Source organism: Neodiprion pinetum, chromosome 2 (genome assembly GCF_021155775.2).
Source record: "Neodiprion pinetum isolate iyNeoPine1 chromosome 2, iyNeoPine1.2, whole genome shotgun sequence".
Lineage (NCBI taxonomy): Eukaryota > Metazoa > Arthropoda > Insecta > Hymenoptera > Diprionidae > Neodiprion > Neodiprion pinetum.
Window position 1 is genome coordinate 17,564,137 of NC_060233.1, and position 21,808 is coordinate 17,585,944.

Below are 21,808 nucleotides of genomic sequence, written 5' to 3' on the forward strand. Positions count from 1 at the left end.
ACTGTGGCTCTAAACAAGAATGTGTTATTCATTTGTACCTGTCACTCTGGATACATAAGAGCGCAATATTAACATCAACAGTTTAGGTTCGAGATATACATCGTCTTTGCATACACGAGAGATTGTTTTTGTACATACACCTATATTATATATACATGAAACCGACAAAACGGAGGTTGTTACTCTTTTTGTTTCGGCAATTAAAAACATTTTGAGCATTGGAATAACAAGAAACAGAACTTTTGCTCGAGTAATAAAAATTTTTCGGGGATTTATAAATATTTTTCATTACACGATAATTTTTCTTCTTTCTGAGCTGAATGAATGCTACCGTAAATGAAATTGAGATCTATCTGTTATGCGTTCATTTATTCGTATTTTGCTAACAGACTTTGTAGTTTACATTGTTGTTTTATGTGTAGTTTGAAATAGTTACTTCATCTCCATTCGTATTATTGTTTTGTCTTCCTGAGGATTATGATCAGGTAACTGTCTCCTTGTTTTATATGTTGATCCATACGTACAGTTGGGCGATAATTCCAGTTGATATTTTGGGTGATTTTACTGCCTTTCAAGTTTTTCACATCGTTTCTATTACATTTTCCTGGAACAAATATAATCGTATTCAACCTCAGAGTTTTTAGTATTATCTGTCTGAAATAGCTATTTTCAAGTTGTACCCTGAATGATGATCATTTCTCATATTGAGTAGGTAGTATATGACCTAAAACTGGATTCAAATTAACATGGGATTTCTGTACAGCATTGTTTGTGAGTGATAAATATATGTAAAAATAGTTTACTAGTAATTAATCACACATGTGTCGTATAGTTGTAACTCATTCGAAATTGTATTGAAACCATTAGGATACACAACAGATTGATTCGAATAATCATAATTGGTCAACACATTACAATGACAAGGAATCACATTTAATGTTGCATATGCAGTTGGTGGTTGAATCTGCAGTATAGGTTGTTTTACAAAGATACAGGTCAGGTCGCACGGTTCAAAGTGATTGAACAAGGACATATCAATTGTACCGTACGTTATTTTATTAATCTGATAGATAGCATATTTCACAAGGTATCAACCGATTTGACCAGATTTTACAAGATATCAGGTAATTCAACTGATTTCACAGATCTTAAAATATTTTATAACACTCCAAATTACTTCAGCATTTTCAAATTAATCTTTCAATATTTTAACATACGTATTTCAGAAGATTTCACTAATTTACAAATAATATCAGGAAATTTTAAGAGATTTTAAAAACTTCAACAGATCTTATGTGAAACAAGTAGTCTAATGATTCATCATGATTCATAGGTTTCAAACGGTTTCAAACATTACCAAGATTTCAAGCGATTTTACAAGTTTAAAAATGATTTAAAACATTCTAAAAGATTTCATTTCAAATATGGAAGATATCGGTAGATTCTAATTGATTCAACAAAAGTTTCTAGACTTCAAATGATTCAAAAGATTCTATGAGATTTCTTATCATTTGAAGCATTTTACAGTTCATTTATTTGGTTTACTCTTGCGGTGAAAGCTACCACTTTTAATTGGCTTATGTAGCATAGTGGAGTGATTTATTGTACAATGCAACACTGGTTCCTCGATATTCAGAACGGACAGACAAACTTAAAAGATTTGATCGCAGAAAAGTTCACAAGCTTGCGGAAGAAGTCACAAGTTTTCAGCGGGGTGTTCAACAGATTTCATAAGTGAATGATCCCTTGGTTCTAAAGCATCCATCACGCTCACATCCTGATTTTGACTATCATTAAAACTGACAATGAGTATAATTTTCATCAATGGATTGACAATAAGAACAATTTAGGTTTCTGTAGAAAAATATACAAAACAACAATCACATAAAAAACCAGGAACACACAACTAGTCACTATACATTTATACTATTGCATTTATACTATAATTGAATGGTTATTAAGTTTTTAGTCTATTTCATATGATTACAGGTGATTTAGTAATAATATTTTGCTCAGTGCATACCATTTGAAGTGAGATTTGGGATTACATCAGACATGTCGCTGGAGAGTCAATGGTGCTGTTGGATAGGCAGATGAAGTTAGTGGTTGGCAGACCAGTAGTAGTTGGTTCAGGGCAATGAGACATACGTAGAGTGCAACTTCGGAGCAGCTCTGGACCGTCTTTTGTGTCGGGACATTGTCATGCTGAAGTATCATGTTTGTCTGTTCCACCGAATTTATAATCCAATAGGGATCGTCCAGGTGACTGTGAAAATATGAAATAAAAAACATTCATGGTGTCATTATACATGTACTTAGATCAAACAAACAAGTGATGACGACTTATCATTGTGCTTGTACACATCATATGAGGGAAGGTGATTTACTGAATGTGGAATTGTATAGCAAACCATTTGATTACAGATATTGACATTTATACCAGTCTTCTTGGTAAGCAGTTATTGGTGGTAAGTATCGATAGGTTAACTTAGCGATTGGTCGTCTCGTAGAAGTTGGTCCATTCGATGCAATACGTAGAAGGTTAACTTGTGGCACATGTGCAGACCACCTCTTTAGTCGAGGAAATAAAGCAATGGACTGTCGATTTTTTGAGCAGTAAGACGGATTTTAATGCGGTTTTTTGCATTCGCTTCGTAAGAGCGCCTACAAACTTTGTGAACTAAATTGATTAATTATTTTTTTGAAAATGCATTATGGCATTAATAATATGCATTTTGCAAGTGCACTTCCAAGAGACACTAAATAAAAAATTAACTGCAGAAGACAAAGTCTATACTTCTTGTCACCACAATCTACACAATTCTTATAATAATATTTCAATAAATAATCAAGAACAATATACTTTAATTGAGGTAAAAATGATAATACTCAAGGTAATTCCAGAAAAAGACGTTGAAACGTTCACCCTGGGCACCACGTACCTCGGAGACGATTGCCGTATCGATATTCGTATTCAGTGACCCCAAAAACCCCCGAGCAACGAGTTTCGACAAATTCGATCACAATTTTCGCCAAAACTCTAGGAGAAGACGTTGATACTGTCCACCCTGGGCACCAGGTACCTCGGAGACGGTTGCCGTGGCGATATTCGTGTTCAGCGACCCCAAAAACCCCCGAGTAGCAAATTTTTTATTTAGTGTCTCTTGGAAGTGCACTTGCAAAATGCATATTATTAATGCCATAATGCATTTTCAAAAAATTAATTAATCAATTTAGTTCACAAAGTTTGTAGGCGCTCTTACGAATCGAATGCAAAAAACCGCATTAAAATCCGTCTTACTGCTCAAAAAATCGACAGTTGGGCCGTTTTTAGTGCTTTATTTCCTCGACTACTTGTTTTGCGACATCGTCTTGCCAAATTGAAAGGTCCTTCTGTTCGAATGGATTAATAATAGGATAGGAATATGCCAAGTGACTGTGAAACATACAAAATAATAAGCAATTGAAGAAAAGGTTCCACTTTATTGCCTCTCATTTTTCAAGCGTATTTCGTGCTAATCAAGGCAACGTAGCAGATAAGAAATATCGTGTCAACTGTAAGTTTCGAGGCAGCAGGCAGATTTTGTGTTTGATCGCATCATTTGTTATTTATTTAAAGCTTCATGTTCGCCAAGTTTATTGTATTCGTAATTGCGACATATTGTAGGTGATTGAAGAAAGCATACAAATAAATAAACGAACAAGTCATAGATTTAATAGTCATGAAAAGGTTGAAGCTGATCTATTCATTTCTCACATGCTATATGGATAAATGTTATCTAATGAGAATCACCGTACGTAATATACCATCTGATTTGAGGCATCATGAATATTCTTTCACCAGCATTGTTTCGTCAGATTCATAATGATCGAATAACCCTCTCCTGAGTATTTTCTTGCTATCCATTTGCGCGTGAGACAAATGCTTGTGATTGTTATTTAGGCTGTTTTAGGAAATTGTATCAGATGCGCAATATCCCATCTATGTTGATTCGATTCTTTGTTTCCACCTATTTGAGAAGATTTAGTTTGTGGAATCACAAGAGCCCCGTAATGCAGATGTTAGTGCTAATTAACATGAATCGGCCAGAAACCACGGTCGTCGTACCTTTTCACTATCACGACACTCGCTCTGTTTCACTCGCTTACTTCTTTGATAAAATAATCGGCACAGCCAATTTTCACCAAATTTACAAATTTATCTGAAGATTGAAAGCATATAAATAAATGATTTACAGTGAATGTTTTTACGATTGACTGCGTGACAACGCCAGGGGTCGGCTATTACGGTTAAACAGTTTACAGCTCCATCGGGCGGTTATATTATCAACTGCTCTACTCAGCAGCCATGTTTTTATCGACTCACTTCGCAACTTTATAATAATATACAAGCCGAAAATGGATGTAGATTCATGCTAAAATCAATAGAGGTCGAGATTTCAATGCCATATATCTGTGTTTGAAACTTGAAGTCGATTGATAGTCGCGGTCGATCGGTATCGTCTTCACAAGACGCTCCGGCGTGGGAAGAAGAAGAAAAATGTTTTTTCATCACCTTTGACTGCTAATATTTCCGAATCCAATTGATCGACTTCGATCAGGCTTCAACACTGAGGTCATATGAGTTGGGAGTACCAGCCACGTAAGTCTCATTTGAAAATATTTACGCGTTCCTGAAATATATCGCCATGCTTATACACGGAAAGGTACGGAAGTATTTCGGCCCGATAAATAATTTTCGACTAGCTCTCGCCTTTAAGGTTACCTGGCGGCGATTCGCTACCGCGAATCTTGATACCAGAAAAGTTAATCACTCAATTTCTTAGGCTGTCATCTGTTGAATTACAAGTTGATGAAGGACAAGCTTCTGAGTCAAGATGTATGCATACGCGTACAATCACATGTGAGACGGATGTGACGTCCCTGGATACGAGGACAGTGAAGCAATTAAGTGTAGAGGTGTGGTGACGGAAGGGGACGATGGACTCCTTAGCATCCTAACTACAAGTACGTACGCGACTTGCCACCGATTCGACCCTTGACAAACTCCAGTTTTAGAGATTGGACTTACTTCATGGCTACAGTTTCATTATGTCCACGCCTGCTCAGAGATCGCAGTACCTACAGAATTTGTAAATATTTATGTGTTATCCTGGATGAGGCTGAAGTTAGTCACGTTAACGTAACGATACATTACGAGAAAAAATTATTTTTGGACAAATTTAGGATGACTTTCAAAGAGTTGTCTTTACAGAATTAATGTTTATTTTGTTTATAATAATTTACCAAAATTCCGAGAGTCATAAAGATACGAATTTACGATTTCTCTTAAACATGCATCGTTATGGTAACGTTACTAACTTCATCCTCATTATTCTGGTCCCTCGCACGTCATTTCAGAAAGCCATGACCAGAAGCATTCACAGTCAGCCTTGTTCATACTCGAGGTTCTTTCATGGATGGTAGTTAAAGTAAGCAGACTGATATAAAAAGATTTGGAAGAAAAATCTCGAATACGTATAGTTGTCGCAGGACCAGTTTAATTCTATCACCCAATTTTTCTAACCTGCTACCATCAAAATTAAAAACCGAACATCAAAACGAACAAGTTTCAGCCATTGTCAACTTCAATAAAACCACAATGTTGTTTTGCATTTTAATGGGAAGGTTCGGTGCACTTTATCTATACGTATTGTTCTTGACCGTACGTCAATAAAGAAAATACGCGTCGTGAGTATAAATGGACATTTGCTTTGACCGAAACCGTTTAGACCCGCGAAGTGTATTTGCTTTTTTTGTATTTATCGTAAATATCGATCCTAGAGGATTCAGAATTTTTTTTGGAGTTTCATCTGCGATTGCGAAGGACCCTTTACGATGGGCGAAAATTAAAAAAATCCATGACAGTTTCACAAATTCTATTTCCGAATGAAGTAAGATATCGTCAAACGTAATTCTTGAGACAGTAAGTTTTCATGTATCTGAAAAAATCGGAAGCTGATATTCAGATAATTTATAATTTATTTGCTTTGTACATGTTTTCTATTGATGCATTATTTAATGACAAATATTATTAAAGAAATACCTTGTGGTTAAAAAAGTACATAACTCATTTACTTCATACATATTTTCCATTAAATAATGCATTATGAATTATTATTTCTTATACCGAAAAGTTGTTCTTTAATGTAAAAATTTACCCTTAATACTAAAATCATATTCGTTGACCAGTTTTCAAGTCTTGGAACTCAATTAACCCTTGTAGATGAGTTTCTACGAATGACCTATAATGAATTTTTCTTAACATTAACATACGGATACAGCACACATTCATTAATTATATAATCTGTAATCATGTATTTAATCTCTGTTTTGCGAAATCTATATGGCCAAATGCACCAAAAAGAGCTGAAGTGATACTAATTTACAAAGCGCGACCGAAAAATGATATCAGTAATTATAGACCAATATTGATTTATAATTTGGGTAAAATATTTTCGAACATAATACATAAAAGAATATACAATTTCATCTTGGAATGCCCTAAGGTCTTGGCTAAGAACCAGTATGGTTTCATAAAAAGTAAAGGGGCAAATGATGCTTTCAGCTATTTAACAAATAGAATCTATAATAAACTGGAGAAAAGCAATTCAACTGCTTTCATTTTTTCGGCCTACCAAAAGCTTTTTACACAATTGACCACAATGTGCTATTGCACAAACTTCAAAGATATGGTATTAGAGCGAAAACTTTAAACAAGATGAATAGTTTTCTGGATGATAGACAACAGATGCCTATAAAATAAAATTTCAACTCGAGTTCTCCAGAGCACTAGCTTGGGACCTTTCTTATTTATATTATATATGACATCCTCATAGATATTGATGGTACTGCCTGATGGTACTGTGCTGTCGTACGTAGGTGATAGAGCTACAATCTCTACCGACGAAAGTTGGTTTAGAGTAGAAAGAAAACTGAAAGATATTTGGCATGTATTTTAAATTGGCTTACAGTGCATGAATTATCTGACGGTGTTTATAACCTTTGGAAGCTAATGAGGTAGTGAACCCACTAAATTGGGTATACTAATGAAACGTATAAAACTAAATAGAGCTGAATATTGTGGATATTTGAGAATAATCATTGATTTTTACTTGAAACGGTATGAAGACATTGAGTGCATAACCAAAAAGATTAAGATCTAGTATTTATATTTTATAAATTGGGTAAAATAATTTACAGGGAGACCTCGGTGAAAAAAAAAGTCCCGTATTTTTGGATAAATTTCATTGAAACTTGGACCATTTATTTACAATCCTAAGACTAGAATCTGATCCAAAATTCAGCTCAATAGGACAAGTAATTCCAAAGTTATGCATTTTTTCATTGTAGAAGGTTGACATTTTTTGTGGATATATTTAATATCATAGACTAAAAATTGTTGCACGGAATTTTCGATTAGAGATTTCTAAGTCATTAAAACTACTATACAGGTTGGGAAATGAATTATATTCACCGGAACTGAAATTCCCTGCAATAATTTCAAGATCAAATAGTAGCAATACAAGGGGGGTTCTGGATAGAAACACCTTCTTTACCGACCAAGCCGACCAGTCCGCCTGTTATCGACGGCAGCCATTTTTTTTTTTTGATGGCGGCCATTTTGATTTTTTCGATGGGCGGGCAATTTTGACGATGGCCATTTTGACGGCGGCCATTTTTGATGGCGGTCATGATTTTTTCGATGGCGGCAATTTTGACGAGGGCCATTTTGACGGCGGCCATTTTTGATGGCGGTCATGATTTTTTCGATGGAGGCAATTTTGACGATGGCCATTTTGACGGCGGCCATTTTTGATGGCGATCATGATTTTTTTCGATGGCGGCAATTTTGACGGCGGTCATTTTTGATGGCGGTCATGATTTTTTCGATGGCGGCCATTTTGACGGCGGTCTTTTTTTTGATATATAACCAATAGTTTGCCTCAGGCGAAAAATAATATTTTCCACGTACTTCGAATACATTCTTTTACGTTAATGGACCGGATGGTGACATCGCGATTAGATAGACAGGGAATGCCGATGACGATCCGTAAGCTTTCACGCTAATAGTACGTACTTCGAATACATTCTTTTACGTTAATGGACCGGATGGTAACATCGCGATTAGATAGACACAAAAAACAATATTTTCCACGTACTTCGAATACATTCTTTTACGTTAATCGACCGGATGGCGCCATCGCAATTAGATTTCGCGCTAATAGTTTGCCTCAGACGAAAAAAATAATATTTTCCACGTACTTCGAATACATTCTTTTACGTTAAACGACCGGATGGTGACATCGCAATTAGCATAAAAGAGACCGGGTCAGCGTAGAGCGGTCATTCTAGAGGAAGCTTCACAACTCTATCTTTGTCAAGTGTGTGCGTGGTCGAAAGAAGAAGAAACATGGATTCCGAAAAGTGTTTGAAATTAATACAAATTATGGAAACGGCGTTCAAGATTTTATCTGAAAAATCGTCACCGGCAGAAATTGCAAAATGGATTCGATTCGGAACCCAAAATACCAGGCTTTTGAATAAAATCTTACGCAACAACGCCTCAACGATCGGGGAGAAGACAAGAATTTTGACTACAATTGGAATTCTGAAATCGTTGACAGTCAAATTTCAACAATTTCAAAAAGTGGGTGACGGATTACGAAGCCGACGAAGAAGCGATCGAGTACGGTGGGAAGATTTGGAGACAGCTTTCGAGAGTCGGATTCGAACGGGAGCCATTATCAATCTGCGGCATAAAGATTTGAACAGGTTTTTGGAAGATGCGAAACACCTCGTCGTTGCAAGACTGAAGAAAATGCTACGAAAAGTGGGAAGTTTAAAGGCAAACTGTGTCTTGTGTTGTAAATTCAATGTAACGAAAAACGCTGAACATGTTGAGGAAATGAAATATTTTAACACCAGAAACCAAATCATCCTCCAGCCAGCTGACATACACGGGTGGTTCGAAGAGAACGTAAAGCAAAAAGTGTTGGCCAAGGTGGAAGATTTTCAAGAGAGAGACTCTGGTTGGTCGCTGACCGAAATAATCAATTTGACTGTAAATATCAACAAGTACGTGCCACTGCGAGGCGGTGTGTTCACATACACACCACTACCCAAAGATATTCAAGATAAGAAGGCTGTCGTCAACATCCGCAACGGAGACGCGTATTGCTTTCTCTGGTCGGTCACCGCAGCCCTCTTTCCAGCCAACAACAATCCCAGCGAAATCACTTCGTATCCGCATTTCAGCTCAGTGCTACAATACGGAGGTTTGCATTTTCCAATGTCTTTAGACCAGATTCCAAAATTTGAGAAACTTAACAAACTCTCAATTAACGTTTACGGTATAGATAGTGCGGAAAAACAAAAGCGTAGTGAAATTGTACCCATTTATTTGAGTCGAAACAAGTCTGATAAGCCTACAATCCATCTTTTAGTAATAGAGTCTGAAAACGACGACGATGACGATGATAGTATGGAAAATATTGAAAAGAATGTAACACATCATTTTGCATGGATTCGGAATTTATCGCGGTTGACAAGTTCCCAAATTTCTAAACATAAATGTCGTACATGGTTGTGCGATAGGTGTCTATCACACTTCCAATCTGAAAGGTGTTTGATCAAGCACAATGTAGATTGCATGAATTTGAATAAAACCAAAGTTATCTTGCCAACAGAAGAGGACAAGATTCTCAAATTTAAAAATTTCAAGCACAAAGAAACCGTTCCGTTCTGCGTTTACGCAGATCTAGAATGTTTACTGCAGCCCACACATGAAAGTTTTGGGGAAAATAGAACAATTTATCAGAAGCATCTTCCGTATAGTATAGCTTACTATTTGCATTGTGCGTTTGACGATTCGCTTTCAGAATTCAAAATTAATCGCGGAGAAACTTGCATCCAATGGTTTGTAAACGAGTTAAAGGAATTGGCACTTTCGTTAGAGGGATATTACAAGACTGTTGTACCGATGGAACCACTAAATTTCAATCAGATCAACGAATTTGATTTGTCGGCGGTCTGTCATATTTGTGAAAAACCGTTTACGCACACAGACGTGAAACATCGGGATCACTGTCATTTCACGGGAAAGTACCGTGGTGCTGCTCACCGCAGCTGTAATCTAAATTACCAAAATTCGCACACCATCCCAGTGATATTCCACAATCTTTCGGGTTACGATGCGCATTTTCTGATCAAAGCTCTGGGTAAGTCATTCGAAGGTACTGTTCAACTATTACCTGTCAACAAAGAAAAGTACATTTCCTTCACTAAATTCGTTAAGGGAACGGATGTAACGTTCCGTTTCATAGATTCATACCGTTTCATGCCTAGCAGTCTCGATAAATTATCATCGTATCTGGACGATTGCCGAAAAACAATAACACGTAAATTCTGCAGTAGCTTGAACAAATTTCGGTTATTGACTAGGAAAGGTGTCTTCCCGTACGAATACATAGACAGTTGGGAGAAGCTCGAGGAGAAACATTTACCAGCCAAAGAACAGTTTTATTCAAAATTAAACGATCGGAATATATCAGACGACGATTACGCACACGCGTGCGACGTATGGCAAACTTTTAACGTCCAAACTTTGGGAGAGTATTCGGACTTGTATTTACAGACGGACGTGTTTTTACTGGCTGACGTTTTTCAAAATTTTCGACAGAATTGTTGGACGACGTACAAACTGGACCCGTTACATTACTACACAGCGCCCGGTCTGTCGTTTGATGCAATGTTAAAATGTACAGGCATCGAACTCGAGCTTCTCACCGACATAGACATGGTTATGTTTATCGAAAAAGGTATTCGTGGTGGTGTATCACAGTGTTCGAACAGATATGCAAAGGCCAACAACAGGTACATGGGAGAGGAATTCGATCCTGAGATCGAAGAATCTTATCTCATGTACTCTGACGTTAATAATTTGTACGGTGCTGCTATGAGCTTTGCTCTGCCATACAGTTCCTTCGAATGGGTATCAGACTTCAGACAATGCGACGTTCTTACCATCTCGGACGATGCAGAGTTTGGTTACGTGCTGGAGGTAGATTTGGATTATCCTGCGGAACTGCATGAAACTCATAAGGATTTACCATTGTGTCCGGAGCACTATGTACCTCCGATTTCGACCAATAAACAGTCAAAATTGACGCCCACGCTATTTTCCAAGAAAAACTACGTTGTTCACTACAGCGTTTTGAAACAATGCTTACAATTGGGCTTAAAATTACTTCAAATTCACAGAGTTCTCAAATTCAGGCAAACCCCGTGGCTCAAAAAATATATAGATTTGAATACCGATTTACGAAAAAAATCCGACAACGAATTTGAGAAAAATTTTTACAAGCTAATGAACAACGCAGTTTTTGGTAAAACTATGGAAAACGTGCGAAAGTACAGAGATGTTCGATTGATCACCGAATGGGATGGACGGTACGGTGCGAGAGCTACCATAGCCAAGCCTAATTTTCACAGCTGCACCGTTTTCGACAAAGAGATGGTTATCGTCGAAATGAATAAGACGAAAGTCAAATTGAATAAACCATTGTATGCAGGTTTTTCCATTCTGGATCTATCTAAAACATACATCTATGATTTTCATTACAATTACATCAAGCAGAAATTTGGCAACCGAGCAAAATTAATGTACACGGATACCGACAGTTTGATTTACAATTTTACCGTCCCCGACATATACGAACACATGAAGGAGGACTTGCACAAATTCGACACGTCGGATTATCCTCTTGACAACGTTTACAGAATACCTCGAGCAAACAAAAAAGTTCTCGGCTTGATGAAAGACGAGAATAACGGGAAAATCATGTCGGAATTTGTAGGGTTACGAGCTAAATTGTACGCATTCCGAGTCTTGGGAGATGAAAAAGACAACAAACGTGCCAAAGGTGTTAGAGGATCAGCGTTAAGAAAAATAACCTTCAACGATTATTTGGACTGTGCGTTGAAACGTGAAAATCTATCCTCAAATCAGCATTTGATCATGAGTCGAAAGCATGAGGTATATACCGTAGAACAGCAGAAAGTAGCACTGAGCTGGAATGACGACAAGCGGATCGTGTTTCAAAACACGACCGATACGCTTCCGTGGGGTTACAAGCCTGCACCGTAGCTTTATATATTACCGTAATCTGTGTAAGACTTAATTTATAACTGTACCATGATGTATTATTATGTAGAGCTTAATTTTTTCAACTGTACCATGATGTATAAAATATTATTATGCAGGATGGTTAATAAGAACGCTCCGAAGTATAAAAAAAAAAATTTGTACAACGATGCATATGTCTGTTGATTGTCTAAAAAACAAAGATGTATACTTGTCATGTGTCGGGTATGAAATAAAGAGACACATACCTTTTTTACAAAAAAAAATTTATTTATTCAAAAGTTACATGTCCGATTCGTTTATCCAACTGTTGTGTGTATTGTCAAAACCTAACCATTTAACGTATATTTTTCTTCCACGCTTCTTGAGCACCTTCTCCACCAGATAGATATCCGGATGCTTAACCTTGAGGAGCTCTTGTTCGTAGAAACCACCAGCGATGGGTTGATCTCGGTAGTCTTTGAGCTTGTACGTCACAGGATGAGTATTTTCCACTCGACTTATCGTGAATATTTCAGTCGTCCAATTGGGAGTGTAACTTTTCTCGAAGACATTTTTGAATTTGCTGATTCGAACTTTGTCGCCAGATTTGAATTTTGCCGATATGGTAGGTATCGCTCGAAGCCCTCCGTACGCCTGACGTAATAACAACCTCTCGTTTGCAACGGTGACATCCGACGGTTTCATTCTTATGGTTCGGTGTTTGGTGTTGTTGTAAGCCGAAACCAAATCAGATAAGATATCGAGCCACTTGAAGCTTCCTTGCATGCTGAACCGTGTCCACATTTTACTTTTCAGCGTGCGATTGAAACGTTCACAGATCGAAGCCTTCAAATTACTGTACGTGGAGTAAAGTTTGATTCCGTAGCGTATCATAAGCGATTCGAATTTCGAGTTGTAAAATTCCGTTCCTCTGTCGACGTGTAAATTTTTCGGCACCCGTCCTCCGACAAGCACAGATTCCATTGCCTTCGTAACATCATCTCCAGACTTGCTCTTTATCGGTACAGTCCACGCATACTTTGAAAAGATATCAATGACTGTGAGCATGTACTTGTAACCTTTGTTTTGTCCAGCGTACGACGTCATATCAACAAGATCCGCCTGCCAGGTCTCGTCGATGCCGCGCACGTCTACACGTCGACGTGGGTAATTCCGGCGTGCAGGTTTATGCAGTTCCGTCACCAGTGCTTGCTTTTTCTCGTTCATATTCCAACGCTATTAGTCTGGTGTCCAATTTGGAAATGATTTCCGCGTTTCGAGTCGACAAGTCTCTGTCTGTTTTAAGGTCTGTGTAGAAGGCATCCAAGGCTTTCTCCGTGGCGATCTCCAAAGTTTTGGTCATTTGATCGAGGTTGTCGATTTGTTTTTGCAGCACGTTGAATTTTCGTCTCAAGATTTTTAAAGTTACAGCACTGTTCGGTGCTGTGGGTTCTGCGACGTTGCACAGTCTCCTGTTCCGTATATCGTAATGCCCATCCGCTGTTATTTGAAACCCGACACCCGGAGGACCGCGAGTGCTCGCAGCTGTGTTTTTATTCAGCTGACGTCCAAACACGTCGATGCTCATCTCGTAAATGATTGCAGAGTCGACGAGAATTGGCTAATAAATGATTCCGGCTTCCCGCAATTCTTCCAGAATCGACATAATTTCATTGTTGTGACTTGTATTCCCAGCTGCTTGAGATGCCAGGAGTAAACGAAGACGTTCCACCAGCTCGTTAGCGTCGTCCCAGAAAATATAATCTGTTTTAACACCTTGTCGAGTAACCCAAGCCTGAGGTAGCAGAACACCTTTGCCCGTACGCTTCGACATCTGTGACGATGGTGATACGTCTTTGCCTGACGTAGAAATATTCAGCAGCTCAGCAATTAAATGTTTGAATTTGACGCTCTGAGCGTTTCGGATAGGCTCGGTGGCGCTATAGTACTTTCTGTGAGCATTTGTTGCGAGAAGGATATTTCTATAATTCTCCCTGTCGTTGAGGCTAACGTGAGCGCTGTTGGGCGTCTTTTTAAACAGCAACTCCAGCAGTCCTTGAGTTTTCGGATAGAGCGTGTTGCCTATGCGAACGGAATCGCGCTCGAAGCTTATCGGCGAATCACCAACCATCAGCCCGGCAGTAGAAAGACTCCGTACCCCGTACACGGTATCCAACTCCTGCTGTCTTTGTTTATCGTTGAGCATCTCAAGATATTCATCCTCTGATCTCACCGACGATTCCGTGACGGTTTGATCCTCTTCCTCCGCAGTTGCAAAAGAATCTTCCATTTCGTTCTTCGGCTCATCCTTCGTTTCAGTTTTGAGTTCTTCCTTCACCTCTTCCTTGACAAGTTTCATACCTCGAGAAACATTGACTAATGCCTGCAGCGGGGTTACCACAGGTTTGAAGACATCCTTCATTGTTTCCTGCAGCGACTCTTTTCCCGTCTTGAGGATTCTGTGCTTACGGCGAATCGCATTACTCGCTTGAGCGATACGATGCAAGACTTCTTTTTCCTTACGAATTTCCTGCATGTTGACACACCTAGTTCTGGAAAGCTACTGTTCCGTCGTCTTCGAAGATCGTGTATTTTATTCTTTTGTCATGTTTATGAAATTGTCAAAACCTCTCCTATACCGACCATTACCGAGCTCTCTATCCTTGTCGATCACTACGAAACCATATTTGTCACCGTTCCAGCACGCCGCACACAAGTCTTTAAACTCTACGTACGACATATCGGTGTTTACATGATCGTTGTACACATGTCTCAGATTCATCTCGTCTTGTTTGAATAAGACCAGCAAGTTGGTGTTGTCGCGCACGAGATGCTTAGGGATTCGAGCGTACGTCTGACAAAGATAGAAACAGTCTACGTCGTGATGTCTACCCATACAAAAGTACGCGCGTATGTTATCCTGCTTCTCGCACGCTACGTCATCGAATATCATGATCGAGTTAGGTCGCGTCTCGTTCGGTGCAATGACGTGCTCATGCTCGTTGAAGGGGTAATACTCAACACCGTCGACATTTTCGAGCACTTGACTCAGAAACTTGTATTTCGGCTGATTGAGAGATTTTGAGTAAACGTACAGGTTTTCGAACCTCAAGCCGTTCGGATGCGTTATAAGCGCAAATAATGCGTTGGTTTTGCCACAGTTGGATGGTCCGCAGAATACCGCACGTACACTACTCGGCAACAATTCGCCATTACGTTTTTTCCGTTTTGTACTCTGCTGTGTAAATTTGTCAAAATTCATCACGGGCAGCTTGGCCGATTGTGTCTCGAACCTCATCTCAAACGTGACTGACTGGATTTTTCCATAAATGCATCGTTTATAACAACTTTCTCTCAGTCGCGGAGCGGACATGATTGTGCACACACGTGATCGTAAGCGATCGTCAAAAAAGCGATCAAGTGGGAAAGGTTTGGTAAATAGCATTATCAACAAACTTCCGATCGAGTTGCATGTTCCCGGTTACCAGTACTGCGGTCCTGGCACCAAGTTGTCGAAAAGACTCGCGAGAGGCGATTCCGGTATCAATCCTCTCGATGCAGCGTGTAAGGAACACGATATAGCGTATTCGAAAAATCGTGAGAACCTTGAAGCTAGAAGCGTTGCGGATAAAATATTAGCTGAAAAAGCTTGGAAACGGGTTCTCGCAACGGACGCAAATTTGGGTGAGAAGGCAGCCGCTTGGGCTGTAGCTAACACGATGAAGGTGCAAACAAAGTTAGGCATGGGGTGTCGAAAACCTAAGAACGTTTTCTTGAACAAAATCATACGAGCGGCAAAACAGTCTATGATTCCAAGCTATGACGCGAAAACGAGCATCAAGTCCGCACTCAAAGGTGCTCGAGAAGCTGTGAAAAAAGAAGGTGGTAAACATAAAGTTCGATCACCGCGCGTTCTACCGGTATCCTCAAAAGTTGGCGGATTTCTACCTTTTCTCATACCTATTTTTGCCAGTCTCAGCGCTACGGGTGCGTTAGCGGGAGGTGCTGCGGGTATAGCAAAGGCTGTAAACGATGCGAGCGCGGCTAAACGAGAATTGGAGGAAAGCAAACGGCATAACAAAACGATGGAAGCGATCGCCTTAGGTAAAGGTCTCCATCTCAAACCTTACAAAAAGGGTCTTAGTCTTCATCTTTCAAAAAACTAAATGTCAAGCTACCACGCCGAGCGTTGACCAATTGGGATTTGCTGAAGTATGCAAAAATCATGAAAATTCCATACTTCCGAGGTGTCTTTATGCGCAACGAAATGCCCAAAACCGGGCCGCGTAAAAACGAAACAGCTGTAGTCAATCTCGACGATAAAGATGGTCCTGGGACACACTGGGTTGCGTATAAGAAACGCGGCAGCGATGTAGTTTACTTCGACAGTTTCGGTCATCTTCAACCGCCGTTAGACCTCGTGAAATATCTCGGTGTTGGTAGCGTTAAGTACAACGACGAAAGGTATCAAGATTACGGTACATTCGATTGCGGACACTTGTGTCTGAAATTTCTAAGCGATAAGCTATATAAACATGACACGTAATTTAATAACGTCAGTCGAGCACTCGCAGTCATGGATGATTCGTTTACATTAACGATATCAGGAACGTCGTCGATTCTCGAAGCGCAATATTTTCCTCCGATCGAACTTGCTCTGAACAAAAATTATGTTCTCGGTCTCGTTGAACTGTTAACCTTCAATTCCATTCCCAACGTCGATGTCGGTCGCAATAAAATTTACGTAGCCGACAAGGTCGTCACTATATCCACTGGCAGCTACGAAATTGAGGATATTGAAAAGTATGTTCAAGACGCGTTAAAAAATACCGACATTGAAATCAGTATAAAGCCTAACAATAATACGTTACGCAGCGAAATCAAATGTAACCATATCGTAGATTTGGAGCCTGAGGATTCTATTGGTCAGCTTCTCGGATTTACACCGCGCGTATTGGCAGCTAATCAAACTCACCATTCGGATATGCCTGTAACTATTCTCAAGGTCAACGCGTTGCAAGTCGAATGCAGCATTACAACGGGTGCCTACGTCAATGGACATAAAGTGCATACTATTCACGAATTTTTCCCTATCGTTCCACCGGGATATAAGATCGTGGAAGTACCGTCGCACGTCATTTACCTTCCGATCACCGTCAAGACCATAGATCACGTGCAGCTTCGGTTAGTCGATCAAGACGGAGATCTGGTTAATTTTCGCGGAGAAGTTATAACTGTGAGACTGCACATCAAATCGCAATAAAAGATGGGTATTGTATATAACAGATTGACCAAAAAGAGTTATATCAGTAAGTCAGCATGTCCCGATCAAGTCAGTCATCGATCGATTCCCGAACCGCTAACACGTCGAAACGTGGAGTTCCTGATAGCTCTGGGTCTAAAGCTGACACCTTTTGGAAAAGGAATTTCCGACAAATAAAACTGCGATTCTGCTGTTTCGTTGTATGCTCCGTACCATGGAGGAGGAAATATTGAGCATTCAAACACCTGTCGTCTTTGACGAATCAATCGCACACCAAGAAATACACGCACACAAACCGTACGCATCGTCAACTTTCAACAACAGCGATGAGATTCGAATCACCGTTCAGCATCAGGATTTATGCGTATTACCGAGCAAGAGTTCGCTGCATATCTCTGGAAAATTGCTCAAATCGGACGGCACCGCAGCAGCGATCACAACTTTGGTCAATAACGCCATCTGCCATTTGTTCGAAGATGTACGGTACGAACTCAACGCCGTAGAGATTGATAAATGTAAAAACGTTGGTCTGACCAGCCTGCTGAAAGGTTTCGCTTCGCTCAACCCTGGTCAAAGTTGGCTTATGGAAAATGCTGGATGGCTCGATGTTCAGGAAACGAAAAAATTAACTAATGCCGATGGTAACTTTGACGTAGTTATTCCCTTGAGCATGATATTGGGCTTCGCTGAAGACTATCGCAAGATCGTCGTTAACGCGAAACACGAGCTGATTCTTACAAGATCAAAAAGTGATTTGAATGCCATCGTTCAAAATCAAGACGAAGACTTTAGAATCGTGATCGATCAGGTGGAATGGTTAGTACCCTACGTGAAGCTCTCGGATCAACGAAAAATCGCACTGTTGAATTTCATTGAGAAAGATACACCAGTCTCCATGAGCTTCCGCAGTTGGGAGTTGTACGAATATCCTTTGCTACCGGCAACCACGAAACACGTTTGGACTGTGAAAACGTCCACCCATTTGGAAAAACCGCGATTTGTCATGCTCGGTTTTCAAACGAATCGAAAAAACAAAGCCGGCAAAAATGCCAATCATCTTGATCACTGTAACATTACTGACGTCAAGCTCTTCTTGAATTCCGAGTATTATCCGTACGGTAACCTGAACTTGGACATGAGTCACAATCGCTTTGCATTACTGTACGAGATGTACGCAAACTTTCAAGCCACCTATTACGGCAAAGAACCCGAGCCTCTGTTGACGAAGAGCGAATTTCTACAGTACGAACCTTTGATTTTCATCGACTGTTCGAAACAAAACGAGGCTCTGAAATCTGGACCGGTAGATATTCGTATCGAATTTGAGGCGAAGAATAACTTTCCTACCGGTACATCTGCCTACTGCTTGATTTTACATGATCGTATAATTGAATATAACCCGCTGAGTGGTGGGGTGAGAAAATTGGTATAAAAACCTTGAACGTTGTGACAATCGATTCAGTATTTTTTTTCACGATGGAGTTCATAGTCGACGTACAAGGATTCAGTAGACAGGGTTCCGGTTTTACACCAAAAGAGTTGGCAGTTGTGTCACTCGACGAAGAGGCCAACCCGTCAATTTTTCTCTTCGAACCTCCGTACGATTGGAATTGTTTACGTGCTCCGTTCAAAAGCGACAATTTGTGGCTGTCGCGGAATTATCATGGACTATCCTGGGAAGGTGGTGATTTACCTTTCGAGAAGCTCGACTTCACCATCGAATGTACGCTGCTGCGTAAGGCTTCAACAGTTTACGTAAAAGGTTTGGAGAAGAAAAGTTGGCTGCAGAAACTTCTGGGTGAAAAAGTTGAAGTCGTTGAAATGATGGATTTGAGTTGTCCGTCGTTGCAGAAGTTGAATGAAATGTCGGACACGAATTCAAACTGTACGCATCACGCTATATTACGTCCAAACTGTGCAGCCCAAAACGTATTGTTACTGCGAAATTTTTTACTCAAACACAAAAGACAATCGGTATCTCCTCGAACAGTTATTCATTCTCATTGTCTAAAGCATGGATGCGATACCGTTGAGTAAGAACACTCATACATTAGCATTACGAATTTCATGTAAAACTGTAATCTTGAGTTGTTTTTTTTTCAATAAAATATTTTGCATCGTCAATAACAACCGTTTATTCAGAACCTCTGTCCCGCTAGTTAAGAGTTTATTTCAGAACCTTCCAGAATTCAACGTCGCACCGCAATCTGTTGTCCGCAGGCCGCTCGCCGTCAAGTCGAAACTCGTCGAACGATTCCGAGTATTGTTTGTCTCAAATTCAACGTCGCACCGAAATCCTTTGACCGCGTGCCGCTCACCGTCGGACGATTCCGATACAATAAATTCTATTAATATTTTTTCAAATGTGAAATTTTCGCTCTGGGGGTAAACTATTAGCGTGAAAGTTTACGGATCGTCATCGGCATTCCCTGTCTATCTAATCGCGATGTCACCATCCGGTCGATTAACGTAAAAGAATGTATTCGAAGTACGTGGAAAATATTATTTTTCGCCTGGGGCAAACTATTGGCTTGGGGGTAAGCTATTAGCGTGAAAGTTTACGGATCGTCATCGGCATTCCCTGTCTATCTAATCGCGATGTCACCATCCGGTCGATTAACGTAAAAGAATGTATTCGAAGTACGTGGAAAATATTATTTTTCGCCTGGGGCAGTTTGCCCTTTGGCTATATATTGGCTATATATCAAAAAAAAGGCCGCCGTCAAAATGGCCGCCATCACAAAATCATGACCGCCATCAAAAATGGTCGCCGTCAAAATGGCCGCCATCACAAAATCAAAATTGCCGCCATCAAAAATGACCGTCGTCAAAAATGGCTGCCATCAAAAAATCAAATTTGCCGCCATCACAAAATCATGACCGCCATCAAAAAATGGCCGCCGTCAAAATGACCGCCATCACAAAATCAAAATTGCCGCCATCGAAAAATGGCCGCCATCAAAAAATGGCCGCCGTCAAAAAATGGCCGTCATCACAAAATCAAAATTGCCGCCATCGAAAAATGGCCGCCATCAAAAAATGGCCTCCGTCAAAAAATGGCCGTCATCACAAAATCAAAATTGCCGCCATCGAAAAAAAACATGGCCGCCATCAAAAAATGGTCGCCGTCAAAAAATGGCCGTCATCACAAAATCAAAATTGCCGCCATCGAAAAAATCATGGCTGCCATCAAAAATGGCTACCGTCAAAAAATGGCCGTCATCACAAAATCAAAATTGCCGCCATCGAAAAATGGCCGCCATCAAAAAAAATGGCTGCCGTCGAAATGACCGCTATTTTCAAAATGGCCGCCGTGGGCACATCAGCCGGTGACGTAACAGGCGGACTGGTCGGCTTGGTCGGTAAAGAAGGTGTTTCTATCCAGAACCCCCCTTGTATTGCTACTTCAAATGTCTAAGAATATATCTGCCAAAGGACAAAATGATTGGGTGAAACCTAATGCGCAAGGAATTTTTTGAATATCTGAAAACATAGTTCTGAGATACGTGCGATTGAGTGAATTCAGTTTCATGATCTTCTAAGAAGCAAGTATGAAGTATGCACAGAATGAGTTATTTATTGTAGAGATGAGAAGCTTTGACTTAGTTGACTTTGGCGTTGATTTGGACCATCCAAATTGGGTCGAAAGAAAAAAAAATCAATATTCAGTAATTTTTTTTTCTATTTAATTGAATTGAGTTCAAAATTCATCTCAGAATGTTAGTAATAATATTGATAAATTATGTGTCGCTCGTCAGTGCCTATCGCTGTTTTGATTGTCTTCAATTCCATTCCTCGGTGCCAGTTTGTATCCAATCGGATTCTTCATGTCTGTTCTGAGGTCAACCCTCTTCTTACTCCGTTTCTTCCTCCAGAATCACTCAATTTCAATCAACTCACTCCGGGACATAAAGGCAATGAAAGATCCAATCCTTTTATCGTGCAATCATTATTAGGACTAGACAAATATTTCGATCATATAATGAGTAAATGAAAACGACCAACTAATATTTATCTAGCCCCCATTTGAGTCTACTATACAACAACGCACCTGAATTTAACTTTGGAGCCGACTGCTTGAAAATTAGTCCTGTGAAGAAATCGTTAGAATTCCCCGGCACCATACGTTGTTCTTTCGGCTTCTGTTTCAGTCTCCTCCGTAGCGGTTCTTTTAATTTTCACTGTTCGTCTAGCTTCCTTGCACTCCGTCGTTGCTTTCCACTCAGCCTTACGCTTTCATCTGTCATCTCGTTGCTGACTCACCTTTTTTGCATTACGTGCCACCTTCTCAGGCCTCGCTGACATATTTGCCTTTTGAGCATGGAGCGCTCCCATGTTGAACTCAGCAACTGCGGTTGTTACTGCTAATTCTATTCTCT

At 39.9% G+C, this 21,808-nt stretch overlaps 2 protein-coding genes across 6 annotated transcripts in view; one reads left to right on the forward strand and one right to left on the reverse strand.

Moving 5' to 3' along the window:
• Nucleotides 1-21,808, forward strand: part of LOC124212453 (zwei Ig domain protein zig-8) — a 508,955-nt gene that overhangs the window by 170,515 nt on the left and 316,632 nt on the right. The window lies entirely within an intron of this gene.
• Nucleotides 13,788-14,702, reverse strand: LOC124211444 (uncharacterized). The gene has a single exon (XM_046610504.1). The coding sequence runs from the start codon at nucleotides 14,700-14,702 to the stop codon at nucleotides 13,788-13,790; it is 915 nt and encodes a 304-aa protein (XP_046466460.1).

Coding starts and splice junctions, on each gene's coding strand:
- LOC124211444 (XM_046610504.1), bottom strand. CDS start 14,702: ATGCAGGAAATTCGTAAGGAAAAAGAAGTCTTGCATCGTATCGCTCAA.